Source organism: Anomaloglossus baeobatrachus, chromosome 7 (assembly GCF_048569485.1).
Source record: "Anomaloglossus baeobatrachus isolate aAnoBae1 chromosome 7, aAnoBae1.hap1, whole genome shotgun sequence".
NCBI classification, from domain to species: Eukaryota; Metazoa; Chordata; class Amphibia; order Anura; family Aromobatidae; genus Anomaloglossus; species Anomaloglossus baeobatrachus.
Genome location: NC_134359.1, coordinates 301942048 through 301969509, shown reverse-complemented (window position 1 = coordinate 301969509; position 27462 = coordinate 301942048). Strand labels below are relative to the sequence as shown.

Below are 27462 nucleotides of genomic sequence, written 5' to 3'. Positions count from 1 at the left end.
GAAAAGTATTACATTACACTCATAATTGGGATTTTATGTGACACCAACACTCAGCACAAGTATTTATGAAGGAAATGATACTTGGATTTCAAAATATTTTAAAGATATAAATCAGAAAATGTTGACGTGCATTAGTATTCAGCCCCCTGTAGTGTTATTCCCTTAAAAAAATTCCTGAGTGACAATCACCTCCAGAGGTCACGTAATTAGTAGATTGCTTCCACCTGTGTGTAATTTCCTCTCAGTATAACCACAGCTGATCTGTGAAGGCCTCAGAGGTTTGTGTGAGAAAAACAGGGATCAACCAGCATCAAGAAAACCAAGGAACCCACCAGACAGGTCAGGGATAAAACAGCAGCATGAAAACCAAGGAGCCCACCAGACAGGTCAGGGATAAAACAGCATCAAGAAAACCAAGGAACCCACCAGACAGGTCAGGGATAAAACAGCAGCATGAAAACCAAGGAGCCCACCAGACAGGTCAGGGATAAAACAGCAGCATGAAAACCAAGGAGCCCACCAGACAGGTCAGGGATAAAACAGCATCAAGAAAACCAAGGAACCCACCAGACAGGTCAGGGATAAAACAGCAGCATGAAAACCAAGGAGCCCACCAGACAGGTCAGGGATAAAACAGCAGCATGAAAACCAAGGAGCCCACCAGACAGGTCAGGGATAAAACAGCAGCATGAAAACCAAGGAGCCCACCAGACAGGTCAGGGATAAAGAGGAGGAAAGCAGGGAAAGGTTATAGAGAATAGCCCAAGCTCTGAATATCTGACAGAGCACTGATCAATCCATCATCCAGAAATGGAAGGAGTGTGGCACAACTGCAAACCTACAAGACCAGGACATGGCCGACCACCGAGACGGACATCCCTAGAAAGAGAGAAGCAGCCGAGAGGCCCATGGTGACTGGAGGAGCCGCAGAAATCACAGCTCAGGGGGAGAATCTGTCCACAGGACGTCTATTAGTCATACACTCCACAAGGCTGCCGTGTATGGAAGAGCGGCAAGAAGAAAGATATTTTTTAAAGTAAGAAGCCATAAGAAGTCCAATTTGCAGTTTGCAAAAAGCCCTGTAGGGGACACAGCGAGCAGTGGAAGAAGGGGCTCTGCTCGGATGAGACCAGAAGAGTAATGTTTGGGCTAAATGCAAAATACTATGCGGAAAACTAAACCTGCACATCACCCTGAAAACCCCCTCCCCACAGTCACACATGGTGGCGGCTGTATCCTGCTATGGGGAGGCCTTTCTTCAGCAGGGGCAGGGAAGCTGGTAAGAGTGATGGGAAGATGGATGGAGCTAAATATAGGACAATCCTGGAGGAAAATCTGTTAGAGGCTGCAGAAGACCTGAGACCCTCACCCTCACTGAGCGAGAGAAGAGGAAAATGTCACCCCTAGATGAGCAAAGCTGGAGAGACCCCAAAAGACAGAGGAAAGTGGTCCTACAAAGTACTGACTCCGGGGCTGAATACTAATGCAAACCACAGAATGAAGGTCCTACAGTACTGACGGCGGGGGGGGGGGGGGGGGGGGGGGGGGGGGGGAGTACTAATGCAAGACAGAGAAAGGTGATCCTACAAAGTACTGACTCCGGGGCTGAATACTAATGCAAACCACAGAATGAAGGTCCTACAAAGTACTGACGGCGGGGGGGGGGGGAGTACTAATGCAAGACAGAGAAAGGTGATCCTACAAAGTACTGACTCCGGGGCTGAATACTAATGCAAACCACAGAATGAAGGTCCTACAGTACTGACGGCGGGGAGGGGGAGTACTAATGCAAGACAGAGAAAGGTGATCCTACAAAGTACTGACTCCGGGGCTGAATACTAATGCAAACCACAGAATGAAGGTCCTACAGTACTGACGGCGGGGGGGGGGGAGTACTAATGCAAGACAGAGAAAGGTGATCCTACAAAGTACTGACTCCGGGGCTGAATACTAATGCAAACCACAGAATGAAGGTCCTACAGTACTGACGGCGGGGGGGGGAGTACTAATGCAAGACAGAGAAAGGTGATCCTACAAAGTACTGACTCCAGGGGGCTGAATATTTATAAAATTATAGATTATTTCCCTCACACTTCGCAGTTTCTTGTACTTAGTGTTTGGTATCTTCTAAAATCCCAATAAGACACAATATATTGAAGTTTGTGGGTGTAAAGTGAAAAAATGTGGAAAGGTTCACGGGGTATGAATACTTTTTAGCCTGCTGTATGTGGTAGAAGGCCGCACTGACTCCGCCGCCCCCGCTCAGGATGAAACTGTCTATGAGGAGCAGTCTCTCCGGGGCCCCTCTCACTTGCTTCGTTCATTAGGCCTCATTGTCTGTGTTGCTCATAGCAACCAATCACAGCACAGCTTCCATTCATCCTGAGCTGCTTGCAGAATGAAAGCTGAGTTCTGATTGGTCGCTATGGGCAACAAAGATAAAACAGAAATGGCGGCAGTGTAATGTGGCGTCGCTCTCAGCAGGCGGTATGTAACCAGGCTTTAATAATGTAAGGAATAAAAAAGGTCTAAAGGTAAAACACACAGCGCACAAGAAGAGAGGAAGGGTTAACAGCCAGTGACAGCAGCACCAGCTCCCTCCTCCCCCTCCTCCTCTCTCCCTCCACCCTCATGTCCTCTACCACACTCTGCTGCAGAGGGGCAGAGAGGGCAGAGAAGAGGCGCAGGAAGGTAGGAGCCACCACACCGTGGCCATGGGAGGGGGGCACATACTTTCCTGCTGCACCACAGTCACTGCAGTGCTGGACCACAGAGCTGACACTCCGCACAGCCTGGACCACAGAGCTGACACTCCGCACAGCCTGGACCACAGAGCTGACACTCCGCACAGCCTGGACCACAGAGCTGACACTCCGCACAGCCTGGACCACAGAGCTGACACTCCGCACACACCGCACAGCCTGGACCACAGAGCTGACACTCCGCACAGCCTGGACCACAGAGCTGACACTCCGCACAGCCTGGACCACAGAGCTGACACTCCGCACACACCGCACAGCCTGGACCACAGAGCTGACACTCCGCACAGCCTGGACCACAGAGCTGACACTCCGCACAGCCTGGACCACAGAGCTGACACTCCACACACACCGCACAGCCTGGACCACAGAGCTGACACTCCACACACACACCGCACAGCCTGGACCACAGAGCTGACACTCCACACACACCGCACAGCCTGGACCACAGAGCTGACACTCCACACACACACCGCACAGCCTGGACCACAGAGCTGACACTCCACACAGCCTGGACCACAGAGCTGACACTCCGCACAGCCTGGACCACAGAGCTGACACTCCGCACAGCCTGGACCACAGAGCTGACACTCCACACACACCGCACAGCCTGGACCACAGAGCTGACACTCCACACACACCGCACAGCCTGGACCACAGAGCTGACACTCCACACACACACCGCACAGCCTGGACCACAGAGCTGACACTCCACACAGCCTGGACCACAGAGCTGACACTCCGCACAGCCTGGACCACAGAGCTGACACTCCGCACAGCCTGGACCACAGAGCTGACACTCCACACACACCGCACAGCCTGGACCACAGAGCTGACACTCCACACACACACCGCACAGCCTGGACCACAGAGCTGACACTCCACACACACTGCACAGCCTGGACCACAGAGCTGACACTCCACACACACCGCACAGCCTGGACCACAGAGCTGACACTCCGCACACACCACACAGCCCGGACCACAGAGCTGACACTCCACACACTCCGCACAGCCTGGACCACAGAGCTGACACTCCGCACAGCCTGGACCACAGAGCTGACACTCCGCACAGCCTGGACCACAGAGCTGACACTCCGCACACTCCGCACAGCCTGGACCACAGAGCTGACACTCCGCACAGCCTGGACCACAGAGCTGACACTCCGCACAGCCTGGACCACAGAGCTGACACTCCGCACAGCCCGGACCACAGAGCTGACACTCCGCACACACCGCACAGCCCGGACCACAGAGCTGACACTCCGCACAGCCCGGACCACAGAGCTGACACTCCACACACTCCGCACAGCCTGGACCACAGAGCTGACACTCCGCACAGCCTGGACCACAGAGCTGACACTCCGCACAGCCTGGACCACAGAGCTGACACTCCGCACAGCCCGGACCACAGAGCTGACACTCCGCACACACCGCACAGCCCGGACCACAGAGCTGACACTCCACACACACCGCACAGCCTGGACCACAGAGCTGACACTCCACACACACCGCACAGCCTGGACCACAGAGCTGACACTCCACACACACCGCACAGCCTGGACCACAGAGCTGACACTCCACACACACCGCACAGCCTGGACCACAGAGCTGACACTCTGCACAGCCTGGACCACAGAGCTGACACTCCGCACACACCACACAGCCCGGACCACAGAGCTGACACTCCGCACAGCCTGGACCACAGAGCTGACACTCCGCACAGCCTGGACCACAGAGCTGACACTCCGCACAGCCCGGACCACAGAGCTGACACTCCGCACACACCGCACAGCCCGGACCACAGAGCTGACACTCCACACACACCGCACAGCCTGGACCACAGAGCTGACACTCCACACACACCGCACAGCCTGGACCACAGAGCTGACACTCCACACACACCGCACAGCCTGGACCACAGAGCTGACACTCCACACACACCGCACAGCCTGGACCACAGAGCTGACACTCCACACACACCGCACAGCCTGGACCACAGAGCTGACACTCCACACACACCGCACAGCCTGGACCACAGAGCTGACACTCCACACACACCGCACAGCCTGGACCACAGAGCTGACACTCTGCACAGCCTGGACCACAGAGCTGACACTCCGCACAGCCTGGACCACAGAGCTGACACTCCGCACAGCCTGGACCACAGAGCTGACACTCCGCACAGCCTGGACCACAGAGCTGACACTCTCCACAGCCTGGACCACAGAGCTGACACTCCGCACAGCCTGGACCACAGAGCTGACACTCTCCACAGTCTGGACCACAGAGCTGACACTCCGCACAGCCTGGACCACAGAGCTGACACTCTCCACAGCCTGGACCACAGAGCTGACACTCCGCACAGCCTGGACCACAGAGCTGACACTCCACAGACACCGCACAGCCTGGACCACAGAGCTGACACTCCACACACTCCGCACAGCCTGGACCACAGAGCTGACACTCCACACACTGCACAGCCTGGACCACAGAGCTGACACTCCGCACAGCCTGGACCACAGAGCTGACACTCCACACACTCCGCACAGCCTGGACCACAGAGCTGACACTCTGCACAGCCTGGACCACAGAGCTGACACTCTGCACAGCCTGGACCACAGAGCTGACACTCCGCACAGCCTGGACCACAGAGCTGACACTCCACACACACCGCACAGCCTGGACCACAGAGCTGACACTCCACACACTCCGCACAGCCTGGACCACAGAGCTGACACTCCACACACACCGCACAGCCTGGACCACAGAGCTGACACTCCACACACTCCGCACAGCCTGGACCACAGAGCTGACACTCCACAGACACCGCACAGCCTGGACCACAGAGCTGACACTCCGCACAGCCTGGACCACAGAGCTGACACTCCGCACAGCCTGGACCACAGAGCTGACACTCCACACACACCGCACAGCCTGGACCACAGAGCTGACACTCCACACACTCCACACACTCCGCACAGCCTGGACCACAGAGCTGACACTCCACAGACACCGCACAGCCTGGACCACAGAGCTGACACTCCACAGACACCGCACAGCCTGGACCACAGAGCTGACACTCCACACACACCGCACAGCCTGGACCACAGAGCTGACACTCCACACACACCGCACAGCCTGGACCACAGAGCTGACACTCCACAGACACCGCACAGCCTGGACCACAGAGCTGACACTCCACACACACCGCACAGCCTGGACCACAGAGCTGACACTCCACACACTCCGCACAGCCTGGACCACAGAGCTGACACTCCGCACAGCCTGGACCACAGAGCTGACACTCCGCACAGCCTGGACCACAGAGCTGACACTCTCCACAGCCTGGACCACAGAGCTGACACTCCGCACAGCCTGGACCACAGAGCTGACACTCCGCACAGCCTGGACCACAGAGCTGACACTCCACACACTCCGCACAGCCTGGACCACAGAGCTGACACTCCACACAGACAGAAGGTTCAGCCCCTACATCGCCAGCTTGTATTCCACTCTGGGTGACTTCGTGTTCATATATGTTTTAAATATAAAAATGTCAATGTTCTGTACAGTGCCTTGCGAAAGTATTCACCCCTTGATTTTTTTCAACTTTTTACCACATTTCAGGCTTCAAACATAAAGATAAAATGTTAATGTTCTGGTGAAGAATCAACAACAAGTGACACAATTGTGAAGAGGAAGGAAATTTATGGCTTATTTTAAATAAAACTTAAATTTAATTTAAACTTTTATAAAAAATAATAAGCTGAAAATTGGGGCGTGCAATATTATTCACCCCCTGTAAGTGAATCCGTTGTAGCGCCCCCTTTTGCTGTGATTACAGCTGCAGTCTCTTGGGGTTTGTGTCTATCAGTTTTGCACATGGAGAGGTGAAATTCTCGCCCATTCTTCCTTTGTAAACAGCTGGAGCTGAGTGAGGTTGGATGGAGGCGTTTGTGAACAGCAGTTTTCAGCTCTTTCCACTGATTCTCGATTGGGTTCAGGTCTGGACTGTGACTTGGCCATTCTAACACCTAGATACGTTTATTTGTGAACCATTCCATTGTAGATGTTGCTTTATGTTTGGGATCATTGTCTTGTTGGAAAACAAATCTCCGGCCTAGTCTCAGGTCTTTTGCAGACTCCAACAGGTTTTCTTCAAGAATGGTCCTGTATTTGGCTCCATCCATCTTCCCATCAATTTTAACTATCTTCCCTGTCCCTGCTGAAGAACAGCAGGCCCAAACCATGATGCTGCCTCCACCATGTTTGACAGTGGGGATGGTGTGTCCAGGGTGATGAGCTGTGTTGCTCTTATATATTGTTTGGCATTGTGCCCATATAGTGTGATTTTGGTTTCCTCTGAGCAGAGCCCCTTCCTCCACATGTTTGGGGTCTCCAGGGGCTTGTGGCAAACGTTAAACGACACTTTTTATGGATATCTTTGAGAAATGGCTTTCTTCTTGCCACTCTTCCATAAAGGCCAGATTTGTGCAGTGTAGACTGATTGTTGTGCTATGGACAGACTCTCCCCCCTCAGCTGTAGATCTCTGCAGATCATCCAGAGGGATCATGGGCCTCTTGGCTGCGTCTCTGATCAGTCTTCTCCTTGTGTGAGGTGACAGTTTGGATGACGGCCGGGTCTTGGTAGATTTGCAGTGGTATGATGCTCCCTCCATTTCAATATGATTGCTTGCACAGGGCTTCTTGGGGCGTTTAACGTTTTGGGAATCTTTTTAGAATTAAATCTGGCTTTAAACGTCTCCACCACAGTATCCTGGGCCTGCCTGTTGTGTTCCTTGGTCTTCATGATGCTCTCTGCGCTTTACACAGAACCCTGAGACTATCACAGAGCAGGGGCATTATACGGAGGCTTGTTACACACAGGGGCTTATATTTATCATCATCAGTCATTTAGGACAACATTGGATCATTCAGAGATCCTCAATCACCTTCTGGAGGGAGTTTGCTGCCCTGAAAGTAAAGGGGGTGAATAATATTGCACGCCCCAATTTTCAGATATTTATTTTTTAAAAAAAGTATAAAATAAGCAATAAATTTCCTTCCTCTTCACAATTGTGTCACTTGTTGTTGATTCTTCACCAGAACATTCACATTTTATCTTTATGTTTGAAGCCTGAAATGTGGGAAAAGGTGAAAAATTCAAGGGGCTGAATACTTTCGCAAGGCACTGTATATGCCAGCATGTTCTATACAGTGCAGAGCAGTATATATACCGGCGTATAGATTATAATGGTGACAGTTGGAGCAGAATACGGTGCAGCAGCTCCTATAGACAATAGTTTGGTGGCAGCGGCTGCGTCATGTGACCAGGGTGACTCCTCGCGGGGTCACTGTGCCGCTGCGGCCCTGTACTATGACCCCTGAGCTGTTAAGATAAGTAGAGCAAACCCTGACCCCCCATAAAAGTGTCATCGTGACCCCCCAAATACAACCACAGAGGAGCTGAGGAGGGGCAGGAAACAGCCACCGCTTCCTACCACAACTGTCACTGCAGAGTGCGGCTGCCCTGCCAGGAGGAGAGACAGAGGGACAGATCTACTACAGGGGTCCTGAGAGAGGGCGCTGCCCCCATAGGCACAACCAAAGACTGAGGGGAGGGGGTAGAGCGGGCACAACAGCTCAGCAGACAGTATCACACAGGATAGGATTAGATACACAGCTCAGCAGACAGTATCACACAGGAGAGGATTAGATACACAGCTCAGCAGACAGTATCACACAGGAGAGGATTAGATACACAGCTCAGCAGACAGTATCACACAGGAGAGGATTAGATACACAGCTCAGCAGACAGTATCACACAGGAGAGGATTAGATACACAGCTCATCAGACAGTATCACACAGGACAGGATTAGATACACGGCTCAGCAGACAGTATCACACAGGAGAGGATTAGATACACAGCTCAGCAGACAGTATCACACAGGATAGGATTAGATACACAGCTCAGCAGACAGTATCACACAGGAGAAGATTAGATACACAGCTCAGCAGACAGTATCACACAGGAGAAGATTAGTTACACAGCTCAGCAGACAGTATCACACAGGAGAGGATTAGATACACAGCTCAGCAGACAGCATCACACAGGATAGGATTAGATACACGGCTCAGCAGACAGTAACACACAGGAGAGGATTAGATACACGGCTCAGCAGACAGTATCACACAGGATAGGATTAGATACACGGCTCAGCAGACAGTAACACACAGGAGAGGATTAGATACACGGCTCAGCAGACAGTATCACACAGGATAGGATTAGATACACGGCTCAACAGACAGTATCACACAGGATAGGATTAGATACATGGCTCAGCAGACAGTATCACACAGGAGAGGATTAGATACACGGCTCAGCAGACAGTATCACACAGGAGAGGATTAGATACACAGCTCAGCAGATAGTATCACACAGGATAGGATTAGATACACGGCTCAGCAGACAGTATCACACAGGATAGGATTAGATACACGGCTCAGCAGACAGTATCACACAGGAGAGGATTAGATACACAGCTCAGCAGACAGTATCACACAGGAGAGGATTAGATACACGGCTCAGCAGACAGTATCACACAGGATTGGATTAGATACACGGCTCAGCAGACAGTATCACACAGGATAGGAGTAGATACACAGCTCAGCAGACAGTATCACACAGGATAGGATTAGATACACAGCTCAGCAGACAGTATCACACAGGATTGGATTAGATACACGGCTCAGCAGACAGTATCACACAGGATAGGATTAGATACACGGCTCAGCAGACAGTATCACACAGGAGAGGATTAGATACACGGCTCAGCAGACAGTATCACACAGGAGAGGATTAGATACACAGCTCAGCAGACAGTATCACACAGGAGAGGATTAGATACACAGCTCAGCAGACAGTATCACACAGGATAGGATTAGATACACGGCTCAGCAGACAGTATCACACAGGAGAGGATTAGATACACGGCTCAGCAGACAGTATCACACAGGAGAGGATTAGATACACAGCTCAGCAGACGGTATCACACAGGAGAGGATTAGATACACGGCTCAGCAGACAGTATCACACAGGATAGGATTAGATACACAGCTCAGCAGACGGTATCACACAGGAGAGGATTAGATACACAACTCAGCAGGCAGTATCACAGGAGAGGATTAGATACACGGCTCAGCAGACAGTATCACACAGGAGAGGATTAGATACACGGCTCAGCAGACAGTATCACACAGGAGAGGATTAGATACACGGCTCAGCAGACAGTATCACACAGGAAAGGATTAGATACACAGCTCAGCAGACAGTATCACACAGGATAGGATTAGATACACAGCTCAGCAGACCGTATCACACAGGAGAGGATTAGATACACAGCTCAGCAGACTGTATCACACAGGAGAGGATTAGATACACAGCTCAGCAGACAGTATCACACAGGATAGGATTAGATACACAGCTCAGCAGACCGTATCACACAGGAGAGGATTAGATACACAGCTCAGCAGACCGTATCACACAGGAGAGGATTAGATGCACAGCTCAGCAGACAGTATCACACAGGATAGGATTAGATACACAGCTCAGCAGACAGTATCACACAGGAGAGGATTAGATACACAGCTCAGCAGACAGTATCACACAGGATAGGATTATATACACAGCTCAGCAGACAGTATCACACAGGAGAGGATTAGATACACAGCTCAGCAGACAGTATCACACAGGATAGGATTAGATACACGGCTCAGCAGACAGTATCACACAGGAGAGGATTAGATACACAGCTCAGCAGACAGTATCACACAGGAGAGGATTAGATACACAGCTCAGCAGACAGTATCACACAGGAGAGGATTAGATACATGGCTCTGCAGACAGTATCACACAGGAGAGGATTAGATACACGGCTCTGCAGACAGTATCACACAGGAGAGGATTAGATACACGGCTCAGCAGACAGTATCACACAGGACAGGATTAGATACAGTGGCTCGGCTGCTGAGGCTGGGGGTTGTAGTACCTTTTCCTCCCGCATCTCTCTCCCACAGATGCCGGATGAGGGGCAGGTGTACGTGGTCACCGGGGGCTGCGGGTTCCTGGGGTCCCACCTGGTGCGGATGTTGGCGGAGCGCTCCAGGAATGTGTCGGAAATAAGAGTATTTGACCTCCACCTGGACGAGAAGCTGCGGACGCTCAGTAACGGTGAGGAGGGGGGGGGGCCACGTGTAATGCTGGGAATTATAGTCCTGCCATATCTGTCTGGCTCCTGTAGATCTGCACAATGTCTGGGAATGTCTCTGTTATCAGCCAATATTTCCTGCTCACGAGTCTCCTGTTTTAGTTCTTTTTCCTCTTGATAATGTTTGAGCTGAAAACGATTCCTAAGTGGCTCCCTCCACCGGAAAATCCGCCTGACTGCGGGGGAAGAGCGCAACGTGTAGCCGGACACCACAGCAGTGTAAAAACATCACACCGAGGGTCCCTCGGGGGCTGGCTCCACAATGCACAATGATGTCACTAGGCCCCACCCATGAGCACAGCTGTCTCCGCCCCCGCTTAGAAGCAGATGTGAGAGATTTTACATTCTCGTGCTTTGCCTTTGTGGTGGGGCAGTTCCTGGATCCCCTGCAGGTGGCGCTGTGTGCAGAGGGATCCACATTCCTACTATTCCTGGTAACGTCCTCGTGTCTCCATCACATCAGACGCTGCAGGGGATCGTGGACCTGGGAATGTCTCACTAATTCTGACTATTCACAGGGATCATCTCACCGCAGTAAATGCAGCAATGAAGTGCAGCGCACACTTTACCCAGTCACATCCAGAGCAGTATTCACAGTTCTGCCACCCCCTGCACAAAGACTGTCAGCTCTAAGCTTAGGTGACATTTTCTCACTGTCATCTGAGCATCTAACAGGTGAAAAGTGAAACAGTGAGTGCAGCTCTGGAGGTGACTGGAGGATAAGACACAATGTAACCACAGAATAGTGATTGCAGCTCTGGAGGTGACTGGAGGATAAGACACAATGTAACTACAGAATAGTGATTGCAGCTCTGGAGGTGACTGGAGGATAAGACATGATCTAACAGCAGAATAGTGACAGCAGCTCTGGAGGTGACTGGAGGATAAGACATGATCTAACAGCAGAATAGTGACAGCAGCTCTAGAGGTGACTGGAGGATGAGACATGATGTAACAGCAGAATAGTGACAGCAGCCCTAGAGGTGACTGGAGGATAAGACACAATGTAATGGTAGAATAGTTACTGCAGCTCTGGAGGTGACTGGAGGATGAGACCTGATGTAACAGCAGAATAGTAACTGCAGCTCTGGAAGTGACTGGAGGATGAGACATGATGTAAGAGCAGAATAGTGACTGCAGCTCTGGAGGTGACTGGATAATAAGACACAATGTACCACAGAATAGTGATTGCAGCTCTGGAGGTGATTGGCGGAAAAGACATAATGTAACAGCAAAATAGTGACTGCAGCTCTGGAGGTGACTGGAGAATAAGACACAATGTAACCACAGAATAGTGAGTGCAGCTCTGGAGGTGACTGGAGGATAATACATGATGTAAGAGCAGAATAGTGAGTGCAGCTCTGGAGGTGACTGGAGGATAAGACACGATGTAACAACAGAATAGTGACTGCAGCTCTGGTGGTGACTGGAGGATAAGACATGATGTAACAGCAGAATAGTGAGTGCAGCTCTGGAGGTGACTCGATAAGACATAATATAACAGCAGAATAGTGACTGCAGCTCTGGTGGTGACTGGAGGATAAGACATGATGCAACAGCAGAATAGTGACTGCAGCTCTGGAGGTGACTGGAGGATAAGACATAATATAACAGCAGAATAGTGACTGCAGCTCTGGAGGTGACTGTAGGATAAGACACGATGTAACAGCAGAATAGTGACTACAGCACTGGAGGTGACTGGAGGATAACACCCGATGTAACAGCAGAATACTGATTGCAGCTCTGGAGGTGACTGGAGGATGAGACCTGATGTAACAGCAGAATAGTAACTGCAGCTCTGGAAGTGACTGGAGGATGAGACATGATGTAAGAGCAGAATAGTGACTGCAGCTCTGGAGGTGACTGGATAATAAGACACAATGTAACCACAGAATAGTGATTGCAGCTCTGGAGGTTACTGGAGGAAAAAACATAATGTAACAGCAAAATAGTGACTGCAGCTCTGGAGGTGACTGGAGGATAAGACACAATGTAACAGCAGAATAGTGACTGCAGCTCTTGAGGTGACTGAAGAATAAGACACAATGTAACCACAGAATAGTGAGTGCAGCTCTGGAGGTGACTGGAGGATATGACATGATGTAAGAGCAGAATAGTGAGTGCAGCTCTGGAGGTGACTGGAGGATAAAACACGATGTAACAACAGAATAATGACTGCAGCTCTGGTGGTGACTGGAGGATAAGACACGATGTAACAGCAGAATAGTGAGTGCAGCTCTGGAGGTGAATGGAGGATAAGACATGATGTAACAGCAGAATAGTGACTGTAGCTCTGGAGGTGACTGGAGGATAAGACACAATGTAATGGTAGAATAGTTACTGCAGCTCTGGAGGTGACTGGAGGATAAGACACAATGTAACAGCATAATAGTGAGTGTAGCTATGGAGGTGACTGGAGGATAAGACATGATGTAACAGCAGAATAGTGACTGCAGCTCTGGAGGTGACTGGAGGATGAGACCTGATGTAACAGCAGAATAGTATCGGCAGCTCTGGAAGTGACTGGAGGGTAAGACACAATGTAATGGTAGAATAGTGAGTGCAGCTCTGGAGATGACGAGGATAAGACCTAATGTAACAGCAGAATAGTGACTGCAGCTCTGGAGGTGACTGGAGGATAATACATGATATAACAGTAGAATAGTGACTGCAGCTCTGGAGGTGACTGTGGAATAAGACATGATGTAACAGCAGAATATTGATTGCAGCTCTGGAGGAGACTGGAGGATAAGACATGATATAACAGCAGAATAGTGACTGCAGCTCTGGAAGTGACTGGAGGATAAGACACAATGTAATGGTAGAATAGTTACTGCAGCTCTGGAGGTGACTGGAGGATAAGACACAATGTAACAGCATAATAGTGAGTGTAGCTATGGAGGTGACTGGAGGATAAGACATGATGTAACAGTAGAATAGTGAGTGCAGCTCTGGAGGTGACTGGAGGATGAGACCTGATGTAACAGCAGAATAGTATCGGCAGCTCTGGAAGTGACTGGAGGGTAAGACACAATGTAATGGTAGAATAGTGAGTGCAGCTCTGGAGGTGACTGGAGGATAAGACCTGATGTAACAGCAGAATAGTGATTGCAGCTCTGGAGATGACGAGGATAAGACCTGATGTAACAGCAGAATAGTGATTGCAGCTCTGGAGGTGACTGGAGGATAATACATGATATAACAGTAGAATAGTGACTGCAGCTCTGGAGGTGACTGTGGAATAAGACATGATGTAACAGCAGAATACTGATTGCAGCTCTGGAGGAGACTGGAGGATGAGACATGATATAACAACAGAATAGTGACCGTAGCTCTGGAGGTGACTGGAGGATAAGACATGATGTAACAGCAGAATAGTGACCGTAGCTCTGGAGGTGACTGGAGGATAAGACACAATGTAATGGTGGAATAGTTACTGCAGCTCTGGAGGTGACTGGAGGATAAGACATGATGTAACAGCAGAATAGTGACCGTAGCTCTGGAGGTGAATGGAGGATAAGACACAATGTAATGGTAGAATAGTTACTGCAGCTCTGGAGGTGACTGGAGGATAAGACATGATGTAACAGCAGAATAGTGACCGTAGCTCTGGAGGTGACTGGAGGATAAGACACAATGTAATGGTAGAATAGTTACTGCAGCTCTGGAGGTGACTGGAGGATAAGACATGATGTAACAGCAGAATAGTGACCGTAGCTCTGGAGGTGACTGGAGGATAAGACACAATGTAATGGTAGAATAGTTACTGCAGCTCTGGAGGTGACTGGAGGATAAGACCTGATGTAGCAGCAGAATAGTGACTGTAGCTCTGGAGGTGACTGGAGGATAAGACACAATGTAATGGTAGAATAGTTACTGCAGCTCTGGAGATGACGAGGATAAGACCTGAAGTAACAGCAGAATAGTGACTGCAGCTCTAGAAGTGACTGGGGGATAAGATATGATGTAACAGCAGAATACTGATCGCAGCTCTGGAGGTGACTTGAGGATAAGACACAATGTACCAGCAGAATAGTGATTGCAGCTCTGGAGGTGACTGGAGGATAAGACACGATGTAACAGCAGAATAGTGACTGCAGCTCTGGAGGTGACTGGAGGATAAGGCATGATGTAACAGCAGAATAGTGATTGCAGCTCTGGAGGTGACTGGAGGATAAGACATGATGTAACAGCAGAATAGTGATTGCAGCTCTGGAGGTGACTGGAGGATGAGACATGATGTAACAGCAGAATAGTGATTGCAGCTCTGGAGGTGATTGGAGGAACAGATGTGATATAGATCACTACGCGATTGAGCGGAGGCCACCGCACAGTGGATAGTGGCACATAACATACACCTGACACTGCGCTCTTCCCTGCAGCAGTATACTCTGAATTACAGCTCTGGAGGCGGCTGCTGCAGCCTCTGGATAATGGGTTATATGGAGGCTTATTCCATAAAATAAAGCCGCGCTCAGCTCCATCATCCGACACTCCCGCCCGGATTATGGCGGATTATCTGGGCTGTTTACCGCGGAGCCACATAAAATTAGGAGGAATAATACGGCAGCTAAATATAGACAGGCGCAGGATAATGACAGCGCGGCGCCTGCTGGCACTGCCGAAAACCACTGCTGACCACTAATCCTAAATCCACCCGGACAGGGGGCGATAACAGTGCCCTCATATGTGCTGACTACTGTCACTAACGAGACAACAGTGCCCTCACATGTGCTGACTACTGTCACTAACGAGATAACAGTGCCCTCATATGTGCTGACTACTGTCACTGACGAGACAACAGTGCCCTCATATGTGCTGACTACTGTCACTAACGAGACAACAGTGCCCTCACATGTGCTGACTACTGTCACTAACGAGACAACAGTGCCCTCATATGTGCTGACTACTGTCACTGACGAGATAACAGTGCCCTCACATGTGCTGACTACTGTCACTAACGAGACGACAGTGCCCTCATATGTGCTGACTACTGTGACTGACGAGACAACAGTGCCCTCATATCTGCTGACTACTGTCACTGACGAGACAACAGTGCCCTCATATGTGCTGACTACTGTCACTGACGAGATAACAGTGCCCTCACATGTGCTGACTACTGTCACTAACGAGACAACAGTGCCCTCATATGTGCTGACTACTGTCACTAACGAGACAACAGTGCCCTCATATGTGCTGACTACTGTCACTGACGAGATAACAGTGCCCTCACATGTGCTGACTACTGTCACTAACGAGACGACAGTGCCCTCATATGTGCTGACTACTGTGACTGACGAGACAACAGTGCCCTCATATCTGCTGACTACTGTGACTGACGAGACAACAGTGCCCTCATATGTGCTGACTACTGTCACTGACGAGATAACAGTGCCCTCACATGTGCTGACTACTGTCACTAACGAGATAACAGTGCCCTCATATGTGCTGACTACTGTGACTGACGAGACAACAGTGCCCTCATATCTGCTGACTACTGTCACTGACGAGATAACAGTGCCCTCATATGTGCTGACTACTGTCACTAACGAGATAACAGTGCCCTCATATGTGCTGACTACTGTCACTGACGAGATAACAGTGCCCTCATATGTGCTGACTAGTCACTGACGAGATAACAGTGCCCTCATATGTGCTGACTAATGTCACTGACGAGATAACAGTGCCCTTATATGTGCTGACTACTGTCACTGATGAGACAACAGTGCCCCCACATGTGCTGACTACTGTCACTGACGAGATAACAGTGCCCCCACATGTGCTGACTACTGTCACTGACGAGATAACAGTGCCCCCACATGTGCTGACTACTGTCACTGACGAGATAACAGTGCCCCCACATGTGCTGACTACTGTCACTGACGAGACAACAGTGCCCTCATATGTGATGACTACTGTCACTGACGAGATCACAGTGCCCTCATATGTGCTGACTACTGTCACTGACGAGATAACAGTGCCCTCACATGTGCTGACTACTGTCACTGACGAGATAACAGTGCCCCCACATGTGCTGACTACTGTCACTGACGAGATAACAGTGCCCTCATATGTGCTGACTACTGTCACTGATGAGATAACAGTGCCTTCATATGTGCTGACTACTGTCACTGACGAGATAACAGTGCCCCCACATGTGCTGACTACTGTCACTGACGAGACAACAGTGCCCTCATATGTGCTGACTACTGTCACTGACGAGATAACAGTGCCTTCATATGTGCTGACTACTGTCACTGACGAGATAACAGTGCCCTCATATGTGCTGACTACTGTCACTGACGAGATAACAGTGCCCCCACATGTGCTGACTACTGTCACTGACGAGATAACAGTGCCCTCATATGTGCTGACTACTGTCACTGATGAGATAACAGTGCCCTCATATGTGCTGACTACTGTCACTGACGAGATAACAGTGCCCTCATATGTGCTGACTACTGTCACTGACGAGATAACAGTGCCCCCACAAGTGCTGACTACTGTCACTGACGAGATAACAGTGCCCTCATATGTGCTGACTACTGTCACTGATGAGATAACAGTGCCTTCATATGTGCTGACTACTGTCACTGACGAGATAACAGTGCCCTCATATGTGCTGACTACACTCAGGACGGAGATAACAGTGCCCTCATATGTGCTGACTACTGTCACTGACGAGATAACAGTGCCCTCACATGTGCTGACTACTGTCACTGACGAGATAACAGTCCCCTCATATGTGCTGACTACTGTCATTGACGAGATAACAGTGCCCTCATATGTGCTGACTACTGTCACTAACGAGACAACAGTGCCCTCATATGTGCTGACTACTGTCACTAACGAGACAACAGTGCCCTCATATGTGCTGACTACTATCACTAACGAGATAACAGTGCCCTCATATGTGCTGACTACTGTCACTGACGAGATAACAGTGCCCTCATATGTGCTGACTACTGTCACTAACGAGACAACAGTGCCCTCACATGTGCTGACTACTGTCACTAACGAGACAACAGTGCCCTCATATGTGCTGACTACTGTCACTGAGGAGATAACAGTGCCCTCATACAGTCATATGAAAAAGTTTGTGCACCCCTATTATGGTAACCTTTTATCTTTATAACAATTTGGGTTTTTGCTATTTCAGTTTCCACAGAAAATGTGCAATCCGCATTTAAACTAAACTTGACCGGTGCATAAGTATGGGCACCTCAACATAAAAGTGACATTAATATTTTGTAGATCCTCCTTTTGCAGAAATCACAGCCTCTAGTGGCTTCCTGTAGCTGTTAATGAGCTCCTGGATCCTGGATGAAGGTAGATTTGACCATTCCTGTTTACAAAACAATTCCAGTTCAGGTAAGTTTGATGGTCGCCGAGCATGGACAGCCGCTTCACATCATCCCACAGATGTTCAATGATATTCAGGTCTGGGGACTGGGATGGCCATTCCAGAACATTGTAATTGTTCCTCTGCATGAATGCCTGAGTAGATTTGGAGCAGTGTTTTGGGTCATTGTCTTGCTGAAATATCCATCCCCTGCGTAACTTCAACTTCATCACTGATTCTTGCACATTATTGTCAAGAATCTGCTGATACTGAGTTGAATCCATGCGACCCTCAACTTTAACAAGATTCCCGGTGCCGGCATTGGCCACACAGCCCCAAAGCATGATGGAACCTCCACCAAATGTTACTGTGGGTAGCAAGTGCTTTTCTTGGAATGCCGTGTTTTTTTGCCTCCATGCATAACGCCTTTTTGTATGACCAAACAGCTCAATCTTTGTTTCATCAGTCCACAGGACCTTCTTCCAAAATGTAACTGGCTTGTCCAAATGTGCTTTTGCATACCTCAGGCGACTCTGTTTGTGGCGTGCTGCAGAAACGGCTTCTTTCGCATCACTCTCCCATACAGCTTCTCCTTGTGCAACGTGCGCTGTATTGTTGACCGATGCACAGTGACACCATCTGCAGCAAGATGATGCTGCAGGTCTTTGGAGCTGGTCTGTGGATTGTCCTTGACTGTTCTCACCATTCTTCTTCTCTGCCTTTCTGATATTTTTCTTGGCCTGCCACTTCTGGACTTAACAAGAACTGTACCTGTCATTTTCCATTTCCTTACTATGTTCCTCACAGTGGAAACTGACAGGTTAACTCTCTGAGACAACTTTTTGTACCTTCCCCTGAACAACTATGCTGAATAATCTTTGTTTTCAGATCATTTGAGAGTTGTTTTGAGGAGCCCATGATGCCACTCTTCATAGGAGATTCAAATAGGAGAACAACTTGCAAGTGGCCACCTTAAATACCTTTCCTCATGATTGGATACACCTGCCTATGAAGTTCAAAGCTCAATGAGGTTACAAAACCAATTTAGTGCTTTAGTAAGTCAGTAAAAAGTAGTTAGGAGGGTTCAAATCAAGAAATTGATAAGGGTACCCATACTTTTGCACCGGTCACATTTAGTTAAAATGCGGCTTGCACATTTTCTGTTAGTACAATAAACCTCATTTCAATCCAGAAATATTACTCAGTCCATCAGTTATTAGATATATGAACCTGAAATAGCAAAAACCCAAATTGTTATAAAGAAAAAAGGTTACCATTAATAGGGGTGCCCAAACTTTTACATATGACTGTATGTGCTGACTACTTCCATCTTTTTATCTATAGGTGTTCAGCCAAAATCGTGGTTTGTGGTATCATTTGCCACATATGTAAAAACCTTAAAAAGATGAATATAGATACCTAAACTGAGTGTGGTGCAATAAGAGTGTGGTGCAATGCTCTGCGGGGCAGCGATACCGTGTATTGGGATTATTAGTACGGGGGAGCTGGATGCGGGGATCTGCTGTCGCGGTGAAACCTATTGGTTAATAGCAGATTTCTTTTTAACAAGGTTTCACTTCTCCATGATCTGATGGTAATGCTGAACATAACATAGAGCGCAATCTGCAGCACAGAGGATTTCAGGAGCTGTGTACCCAGCACTCAGTTTCCTATAAAGAGCTCAGGCAGACGAGTGTATTCCACCAATATACATGGGAGCCCGCTGCACCGGGCGGATGTCACCCGCAGAGGTGTACAGGGACTGAGCATGCTCCGAGCGCTCAGCCTGATCATCACAATAAAGGCACGCCGTCCCCCGAATTGTCATACATCGTATTATAGTAGGACGCACTTGTCAGTTTCCTTCACCTTCCTCCTCACTTCCTTCCTATTTTTTTGCAGACAGGAAATGATCTTAGTAGAGAAACAGAGACGCCCGCACCCCCATACAGTACAGGGTCAGCACCGTAGTGCCATAATACACATGACCGTCCAAACACAGAGACTAGCCTTATATAGTACTACCCGCCATATTAGTGGTGATATAATACTACCCGCCACATTAGTGGTGATATAATACTACCGGCCATATTAGTGGTGATATAATACTACCCGCCACATTAGTGGTGATATAATACTACCGGCCATATTAGTGGTGATATAATACTACCGGCCATATTAGTGGTGATATAATACTACCGGCCATATTAGTGGTGATATAATACTACCGGCCATATTAGTGGTGATATAATACTACCGGCCATATTAGTGGTGATATAATACTACCGGCCATATTAGTGGTGATATAATACTACCCGCCACATTAGTGGTGATATAATACTACCGGCCATATTAGTGGTGATATAATACTACCCGCCACATTAGTGGTGATATAATACTACCGGCCATATTAGTGGTGATATAATACTACCCGCCACATTAGTGGTGATATAATACTACCGGCCATATTAGTGGTGATATAATACTACCGGCCATATTAGTGGTGATATAATACTACCGGCCATATTAGTGGTGATATAATACTACCGGCCATATTAGTGGTGATATAATACTACCTGCCATATTAGTGGTGATATAATACTACCGGCCATATTAGTGGTGATATAATACTACCCGCCATATTAGTGGTGATATAATACTACCCGCCATATTAGTGGTGATATAATACTACCGGCCACATTAGTGGTGATATAATACTACCGGCCATATTAGTGGTGATATAATACTACCCGCCATATTAGTGGTGATATAATACTACCGGCCATATTAGTGGTGATATAATACTACCGGCCATATTAGTGGTGATATAATACTACCTGCCATATTAGTGGTGATATAATACTACCGGCCATATTAGTGGTGATATAATACTACCCACCATATTAGTGGTGATATAATACTACCGGCCATATTAGTGGTGATATAATACTACCGGCCATATTAGTGGTGATATAATACTACCCGCCATATTAGTGGTGATATAATACTACCCGCCATATTAGTGGTGATATAATACTACCCGCCATATTAGTGGTGATATAATACTACCCGCCATATTAGTGGTGATATAATACTACCCGCCATATTAGTGGTGATATAATACTACCCGCCATATTAGTGGTGATATAATACTACCCACCATATTAGTGGTGATATAATACTACCGGCCATATTAGTGGTGATATAATACTACCGGCCATATTAGTGGTGATATAATACTACCGGCCACATTAGTGGTGATATAATACTACTCGCCATATTAGTGGTGATATAATACTACCCGCCATATTAGTGGTGATATAATACTACCCGCCATATTAGTGGTGATATAATACTACCCGCCATATTAGTGGTGATATAATACTACCTGCCATATTAGTGGTGATATAATACTACCCGCCATATTAGTGGTGATATAATACTACCCGCCATATTAGTGGTGATATAATACTACCGGCCATATTAGTGGTGATATAATACTACCCACCATATTAGTGGTGATATAATACTACCTGCCATATTAGTGGTGATATAATACTACCGGCCATATTAGTGGTGATATAATACTACCGGCCACATTAGTGGTGATATAATACTACCGGCCATATTAGTGGTGATATAATACTACCGGCCACATTAGTGGTAATATAATACTACCGGCCACATTAGTGGTGATATAATACTACCGGCCATATTAGTGGTGATATAATACTACCCGCCATATTAGTGGTGATATAATACTACCCGCCATATTAGTGGTGATATAATACTACCCGCCATATTAGTGGTGATATAATACTACCCGCCATATTAGTGGTGATATAATACTACCGGCCATATTAGTGGTGATATAATACTACCCGCCATATTAGTGGTGCTATAATACTACCCGCCATATTAGTGGTGATATAATACTACCGGCCATATTAGTGGTGATATAATACTACCGGCCATATTAGTGGTGATATAATACTACCCGCCATATTAGTGGTGATATAATACTACCGGCCATATTAGTGGTGATATAATACTACCCGCCATATTAGTGGTGATATAATACTACCGGCCATATTAGTGGTGATATAATACTACCAGCCATATTAGTGGTGATATAATACTACCCGCCATATTAGTGGTGATATAATACTACCGGCCATATTAGTGGTGATATAATACTACCCGCCATATTAGTGGTGATATAATACTACCGGCCATATTAGTGGTGATATAATACTACCCGCCATATTAGTGGTGATATAATACTACCGGCCATATTAGTGGTGATATAATACTACCCGCCATATTAGTGGTGATATAATACTACCGGCCATATTAGTGGTGATATAATACTACCCGCCATATTAGTGGTGATATAATACTACCGGCCATATTAGTGGTAATATAATACTACCCGCCATATTAGTGGTGATATAATACTACCGGCCATATTAGTGGTGATATAATACTACCGGCCATATTAGTGGTGATATAATACTACCCGCCATATTAGTGGTGATATAATACTACCGGCCATATTAGTGGTGATATAATACTACCCGCCATATTAGTGGTGATATAATACTACCGGCCATATTAGTGGTGATATAATACTACCGGCCATATTAGTGGTGATATAATACTACCCGCCATATTAGTGGTGATATAATACTACCGGCCACATTAGTGGTGATATAATACTGTCGGCCATATTAGTGGGGGTATAATACTACCGGCCATATTAGTGGTGATATAATACTACCCGCCATATTAGTGGTGATATAATACTACCCGCCACATTAGTGGTGATATAACACTACCGGCCATATTAGTGGTGATATAATACTACCGGCCATATTAGTGGTGGTATAATACTGTCGGCCATATTAGTGGTGGTATAATACTACCCGCCATATTAGTGGTGATATAATACTACCGGCCATATTAGTGGTGATATAATACTACCGGCCATATTAGTGGTGGTATAATACTGTCGGCCATATTAGTGGTGGTATAATACTACCCGCCATATTAGTGGTGGTATAATACTACCCGCCATATTAGTGGTGATATAATACTACCGGCCATATTAGTGGTGATATAATACTGTCGGCCATATTAGTGGTGGTATAATACTACCCGCCATATTAGTGGTGGTATAATACTACCCGCCATATTAGTGGTGATATAATACTACCGGCCATATTAGTGGTGGTATAATACTGTCGGCCATATTAGTGGTGATATAATACTACCGGCCATATTAGTGGTGATATAATACTACCCGCCACATTAGTGGTGATATAATACTACCCGCCATATTAGTGGTGATATAATACTACCCGCCATATTAGTGGTGATATAATACTGTCGGCCATATTAGTGGTGGTATAATACTGTCGGCCATATTAGTGGTGGTATAATACTGTCGGCCATATTAGTGGTGATATAATACTACCGGCCATATTAGTGGTGATATAATACTACCCGCCACATTAGTGGTCACATAGTGTTACGCGCCATATTATCCATGATATCTCTGGTCACTATGGGGTCCCTTTTTGGCTGTGTCTGGGGGTCTCGGAGGGGCTTGTGTCTATTTTCTACCCCATGAGCCATGTCCTGGCCGGTGGTCATTGCTGTAGACGACCGCCACAGTCTGTCTAGGACTCGGCCCAGAATTCCATCACGTGGCGTGACCTCCGCCTGTCGGTTGCGGTGGACGACAGCCAATATCAGCAGGAAGATCAGCCAACACCTGTTCACATGAATGATATATACCGCCACACAGTGCTGAAAGCGTCCATCACCCGCATGGAGCCGAGGGCTGAGATACTGTCAGTGCTGGGTACCTGCATCTCAGCCTCTTATGTATGGATGCAGCCGCTCAGATACCACATAACAGCGCCACGTTCCAGCACTGACGCCATCAATGGTAGCGTCACCCAGCTTTCCCTCGCTCCTGAATGACAGACAGGGCTGATGGGCCCATCCCTGTGGAAGTGTCATGGCCGCCTGGCACTCGCCCCAAAAACTGATAGAACTAAAAATTAAAAGGAAAAAGAAAATAAATGATGTTAATTATGTACTTTGTGTTCTCCAAGACTTGTAAATAAAGTTTATTTAAGGACCACCTTACTGTAAATACTATGGACGTCCATAGCAACCAATCAGAGTCTAGCTTTCATTTTCAGACCTGCTCTGGATGGAATGGAAGCTAGAATCTGATTGGTTGCTGAGGAATTTTCTGTGTAAACACATTCTGGACGATCTTCAATAAACTTTATTTGTATAATGACGATTGTTGATGTAAGGTTTTGTTGCCGTCTGCGGTTGTGCGGTGATGGCGGTCAGAGGGTTAATTCTGCCCCTGGTTACTAAAGTCTCCAGCAAAGCAGAGGGCAGGATGTGGGGGCGACTCGGGGGGTCGGAGAAATGTGGGAGATTTCACATTGGGGCCTACAGGCTTCATGTTCCACCCCAGAGTCAGGCTGCAAACGACCACGACCAGCGCCGACCATTACTGACAAACCCCGCCCCCCAGAAAATCCCCGAGACACAAGTGCCAGGAAGAAGAAAAGCACGACCAGCAGCGTCAGCCACTGTAATGTACCACAGAGTCACAGCCGGCGCTTATCCTCCAGAGCCGCACTCACTATTCTGCTGTTACAGCAGGTCTTATCTCCAGAGCTGCACTCACTATTCTGCTGTTACAGCAGGTCTTATCCTCCAGAGCTGCACTCACTATTCTGCTGTTACATCGTGTCTTATCCTCCAGAGCTGCACTCACTATTCTGCTGTTACAGCAGGTCTTATCCTCCAGAGCTGCACTCACTATTCTGCTGTTACATCGTGTCTTATCCTCCAGAGCTGCACTCACTATTCTACTGTTACAGCAGGTCTTATCCTCCAGAGCTGCACTCACTATTCTGCTGTTACAGCAGGTCTTATCCTCCAGAGCTGCACTCACTATTCTGCTGTTACATCGTGTCTTATCCTCCAGAGCTGCACTCACTATTCTGCTGTTACAGCAGGTCTTATCCTCCAGAGCTGCACTCACTATTCTGCTGTTACAGCAGGTCTTATCCTCCAGAGCTGCACTCACTATTCTACTGTTACAGCAGGTCTTATCCTCCAGAGCTGCACTCACTATTCTGCTGTTACAGCAGGTCTTATCCTCCAGAGCTGCACTCACTATTCTGCTGTTACATCGTGTCTTATCCTCCAGAGCTGCACTCACTATTTTGCTGTTACAGCAGGTCTTATCCTCCAGAGCTGCACTCACTATTCTGCTGTTACAGCAGGTCTTATCCTCCAGAGCTGCACTCACTATTCTGCTGTTACATCGTGTCTTATCCTCCAGAGCTGCACTCACTATTTTGCTGTTACAGCAGGTCTTATCCTCCAGAGCTGCACTCACTATTCTGCTGTTACAGCAGGTCTTATCCTCCAGAGCTGCACTCACTATTCTACTGTTACAGCAGGTCTTATCCTCCAGAGCTGCACTCACTATTCTGCTCTTACTTTGTGTCTTATCTTCTAGTCACCTCCAGAGCTGCAGTCTCTATTCTACTGTTACATTGTGTCTTATCCTCCAGAGCTGCACTCACTATTCTGCTGTTACTTTGTGTCTTATCCTCCAGTCACCTCCAGAGCTGCAGTCATTATTCTGCTGTTACTTTGTGTCTTATCTTCTAGTCACCTCCAGAGCTGCGGTCACTATTCTGCTGTTACAGCAGATTTTATCCTCCAGTCACCTCCAGAGCTGCAGTCATTATTCTGCTGTTACATTGTGTCTTATCCTCCAGAGCTACATTCACTATTCTGCTCTTACTTTGTGCTTTATCTTCTAGTCACCTCCAGAGCTGCACTCATTATTCTGCTGTTACTTTGTGTCTTATCTTCTAGTCACCTCCAGAGCTGCAGTCTCTATTCTACTGTTACATTGTGTCTTATCCTCCAGTCACCTCCAGAGCTGCACTCACTATTCTGCTGTTACTTTGTGTCTTATCCTCCAGTCACCTCCAGAGCTGCAGTCATTATTCTGCTGTTACTTTGTGTCTTATCTTCTAGTCACCTCCAGAGCTGCAGTCGCTATTCTGCTGTTACTTTGTGCTTTATCTTCTAGTCACCTCCAGAGCTGCAGTCATTATTCTGCTGTTACTTTGTGTCTTATCTTCTAGTCACCTCCAGAGCTGCACTCACTATTCTGCTGTTACTTTGTGTCTTATCCTCCAGGCACTATCAGAGCTGCAGTCATTATTCTGCTGTTACATAATATCTTATCCTCCAGTCACCTCCAGAGCTGCGATCACTATTCTGCTGTTACAGCAGATTTTATCCTCCAGTCACCTCCAGAGCTGCACTCACTATTCTGCTGTTACTTTGTGTCTTATCCTCCAGTCACCTCCAGAGCTGCAGTCATTATTCTGCTGTTACATAATATCTTATCCTCCAGTCACCTCCAGAGCTTCGGTCACTATTCTGCTGTTACAGCAGATTTTATCCTCCAGTCACCTCCAGAGCTGCAGTCACTATTCTGCTGTTACTTTGTGTCTTATTCTCCAGGCACTTCCAGAGCTGCAGTCATTATTCTGCTGTTACATAATATCTTATCCTCCAGTCACCTCCAGAGCTGCGGTCACTATTCTGCTGTTACAGCAGATTTTATCCTCCAGTCACCTCCAGAGCTGCACTCACTATTCTGCTGTTACATCGTGTCTTATCCTCCAGAGCTGCACTCACTATTCTGCTGTTACAGCAGGTCTTATCCTCCAGAGCTGCACTCACTATTCTGCTGTTACAGCAGGTCTTATCCCCCAGAGATGCACTCACTATTCTGCTGTTACAGCAGGTCTTATCCTCCAGAGCTGCACTCACTATTCTGCTGTTACAGCAGGTCTTATCCTCCAGCCACCTCCAGAGCTGCGGTCACTTTTCTGCGGTTACATCATGTCTTATCCTCCAGAGCTGCAGTCATTATTCTACTGTTAAATTATGTCTTATCCTCCAGTCACCTCCAAAGCTGCATTCACTATTCTGCTGTTACATCGTGTCTTATCCTCCAGTCAC

At 47.8% G+C, this 27462-nt stretch overlaps 1 protein-coding gene across 1 annotated transcript in view; it reads left to right on the top strand.

The window, feature by feature from the left end:
- Window positions 1-2652: 2652 nt before the first annotated feature.
- Window positions 2653-27462, top strand: part of HSD3B7 (hydroxy-delta-5-steroid dehydrogenase, 3 beta- and steroid delta-isomerase 7) — a 46276-nt gene continuing 21466 nt past the window's right edge. Inside the window, exons 1-2 of the mRNA XM_075318635.1 lie at window positions 2653-2691; window positions 10840-10993. Coding sequence (XP_075174750.1) covers window positions 10840-10993 — 154 coding nt within the window. The 5' untranslated portion in view covers window positions 2653-2691. The remainder of the gene's footprint in view (window positions 2692-10839; window positions 10994-27462) is intronic.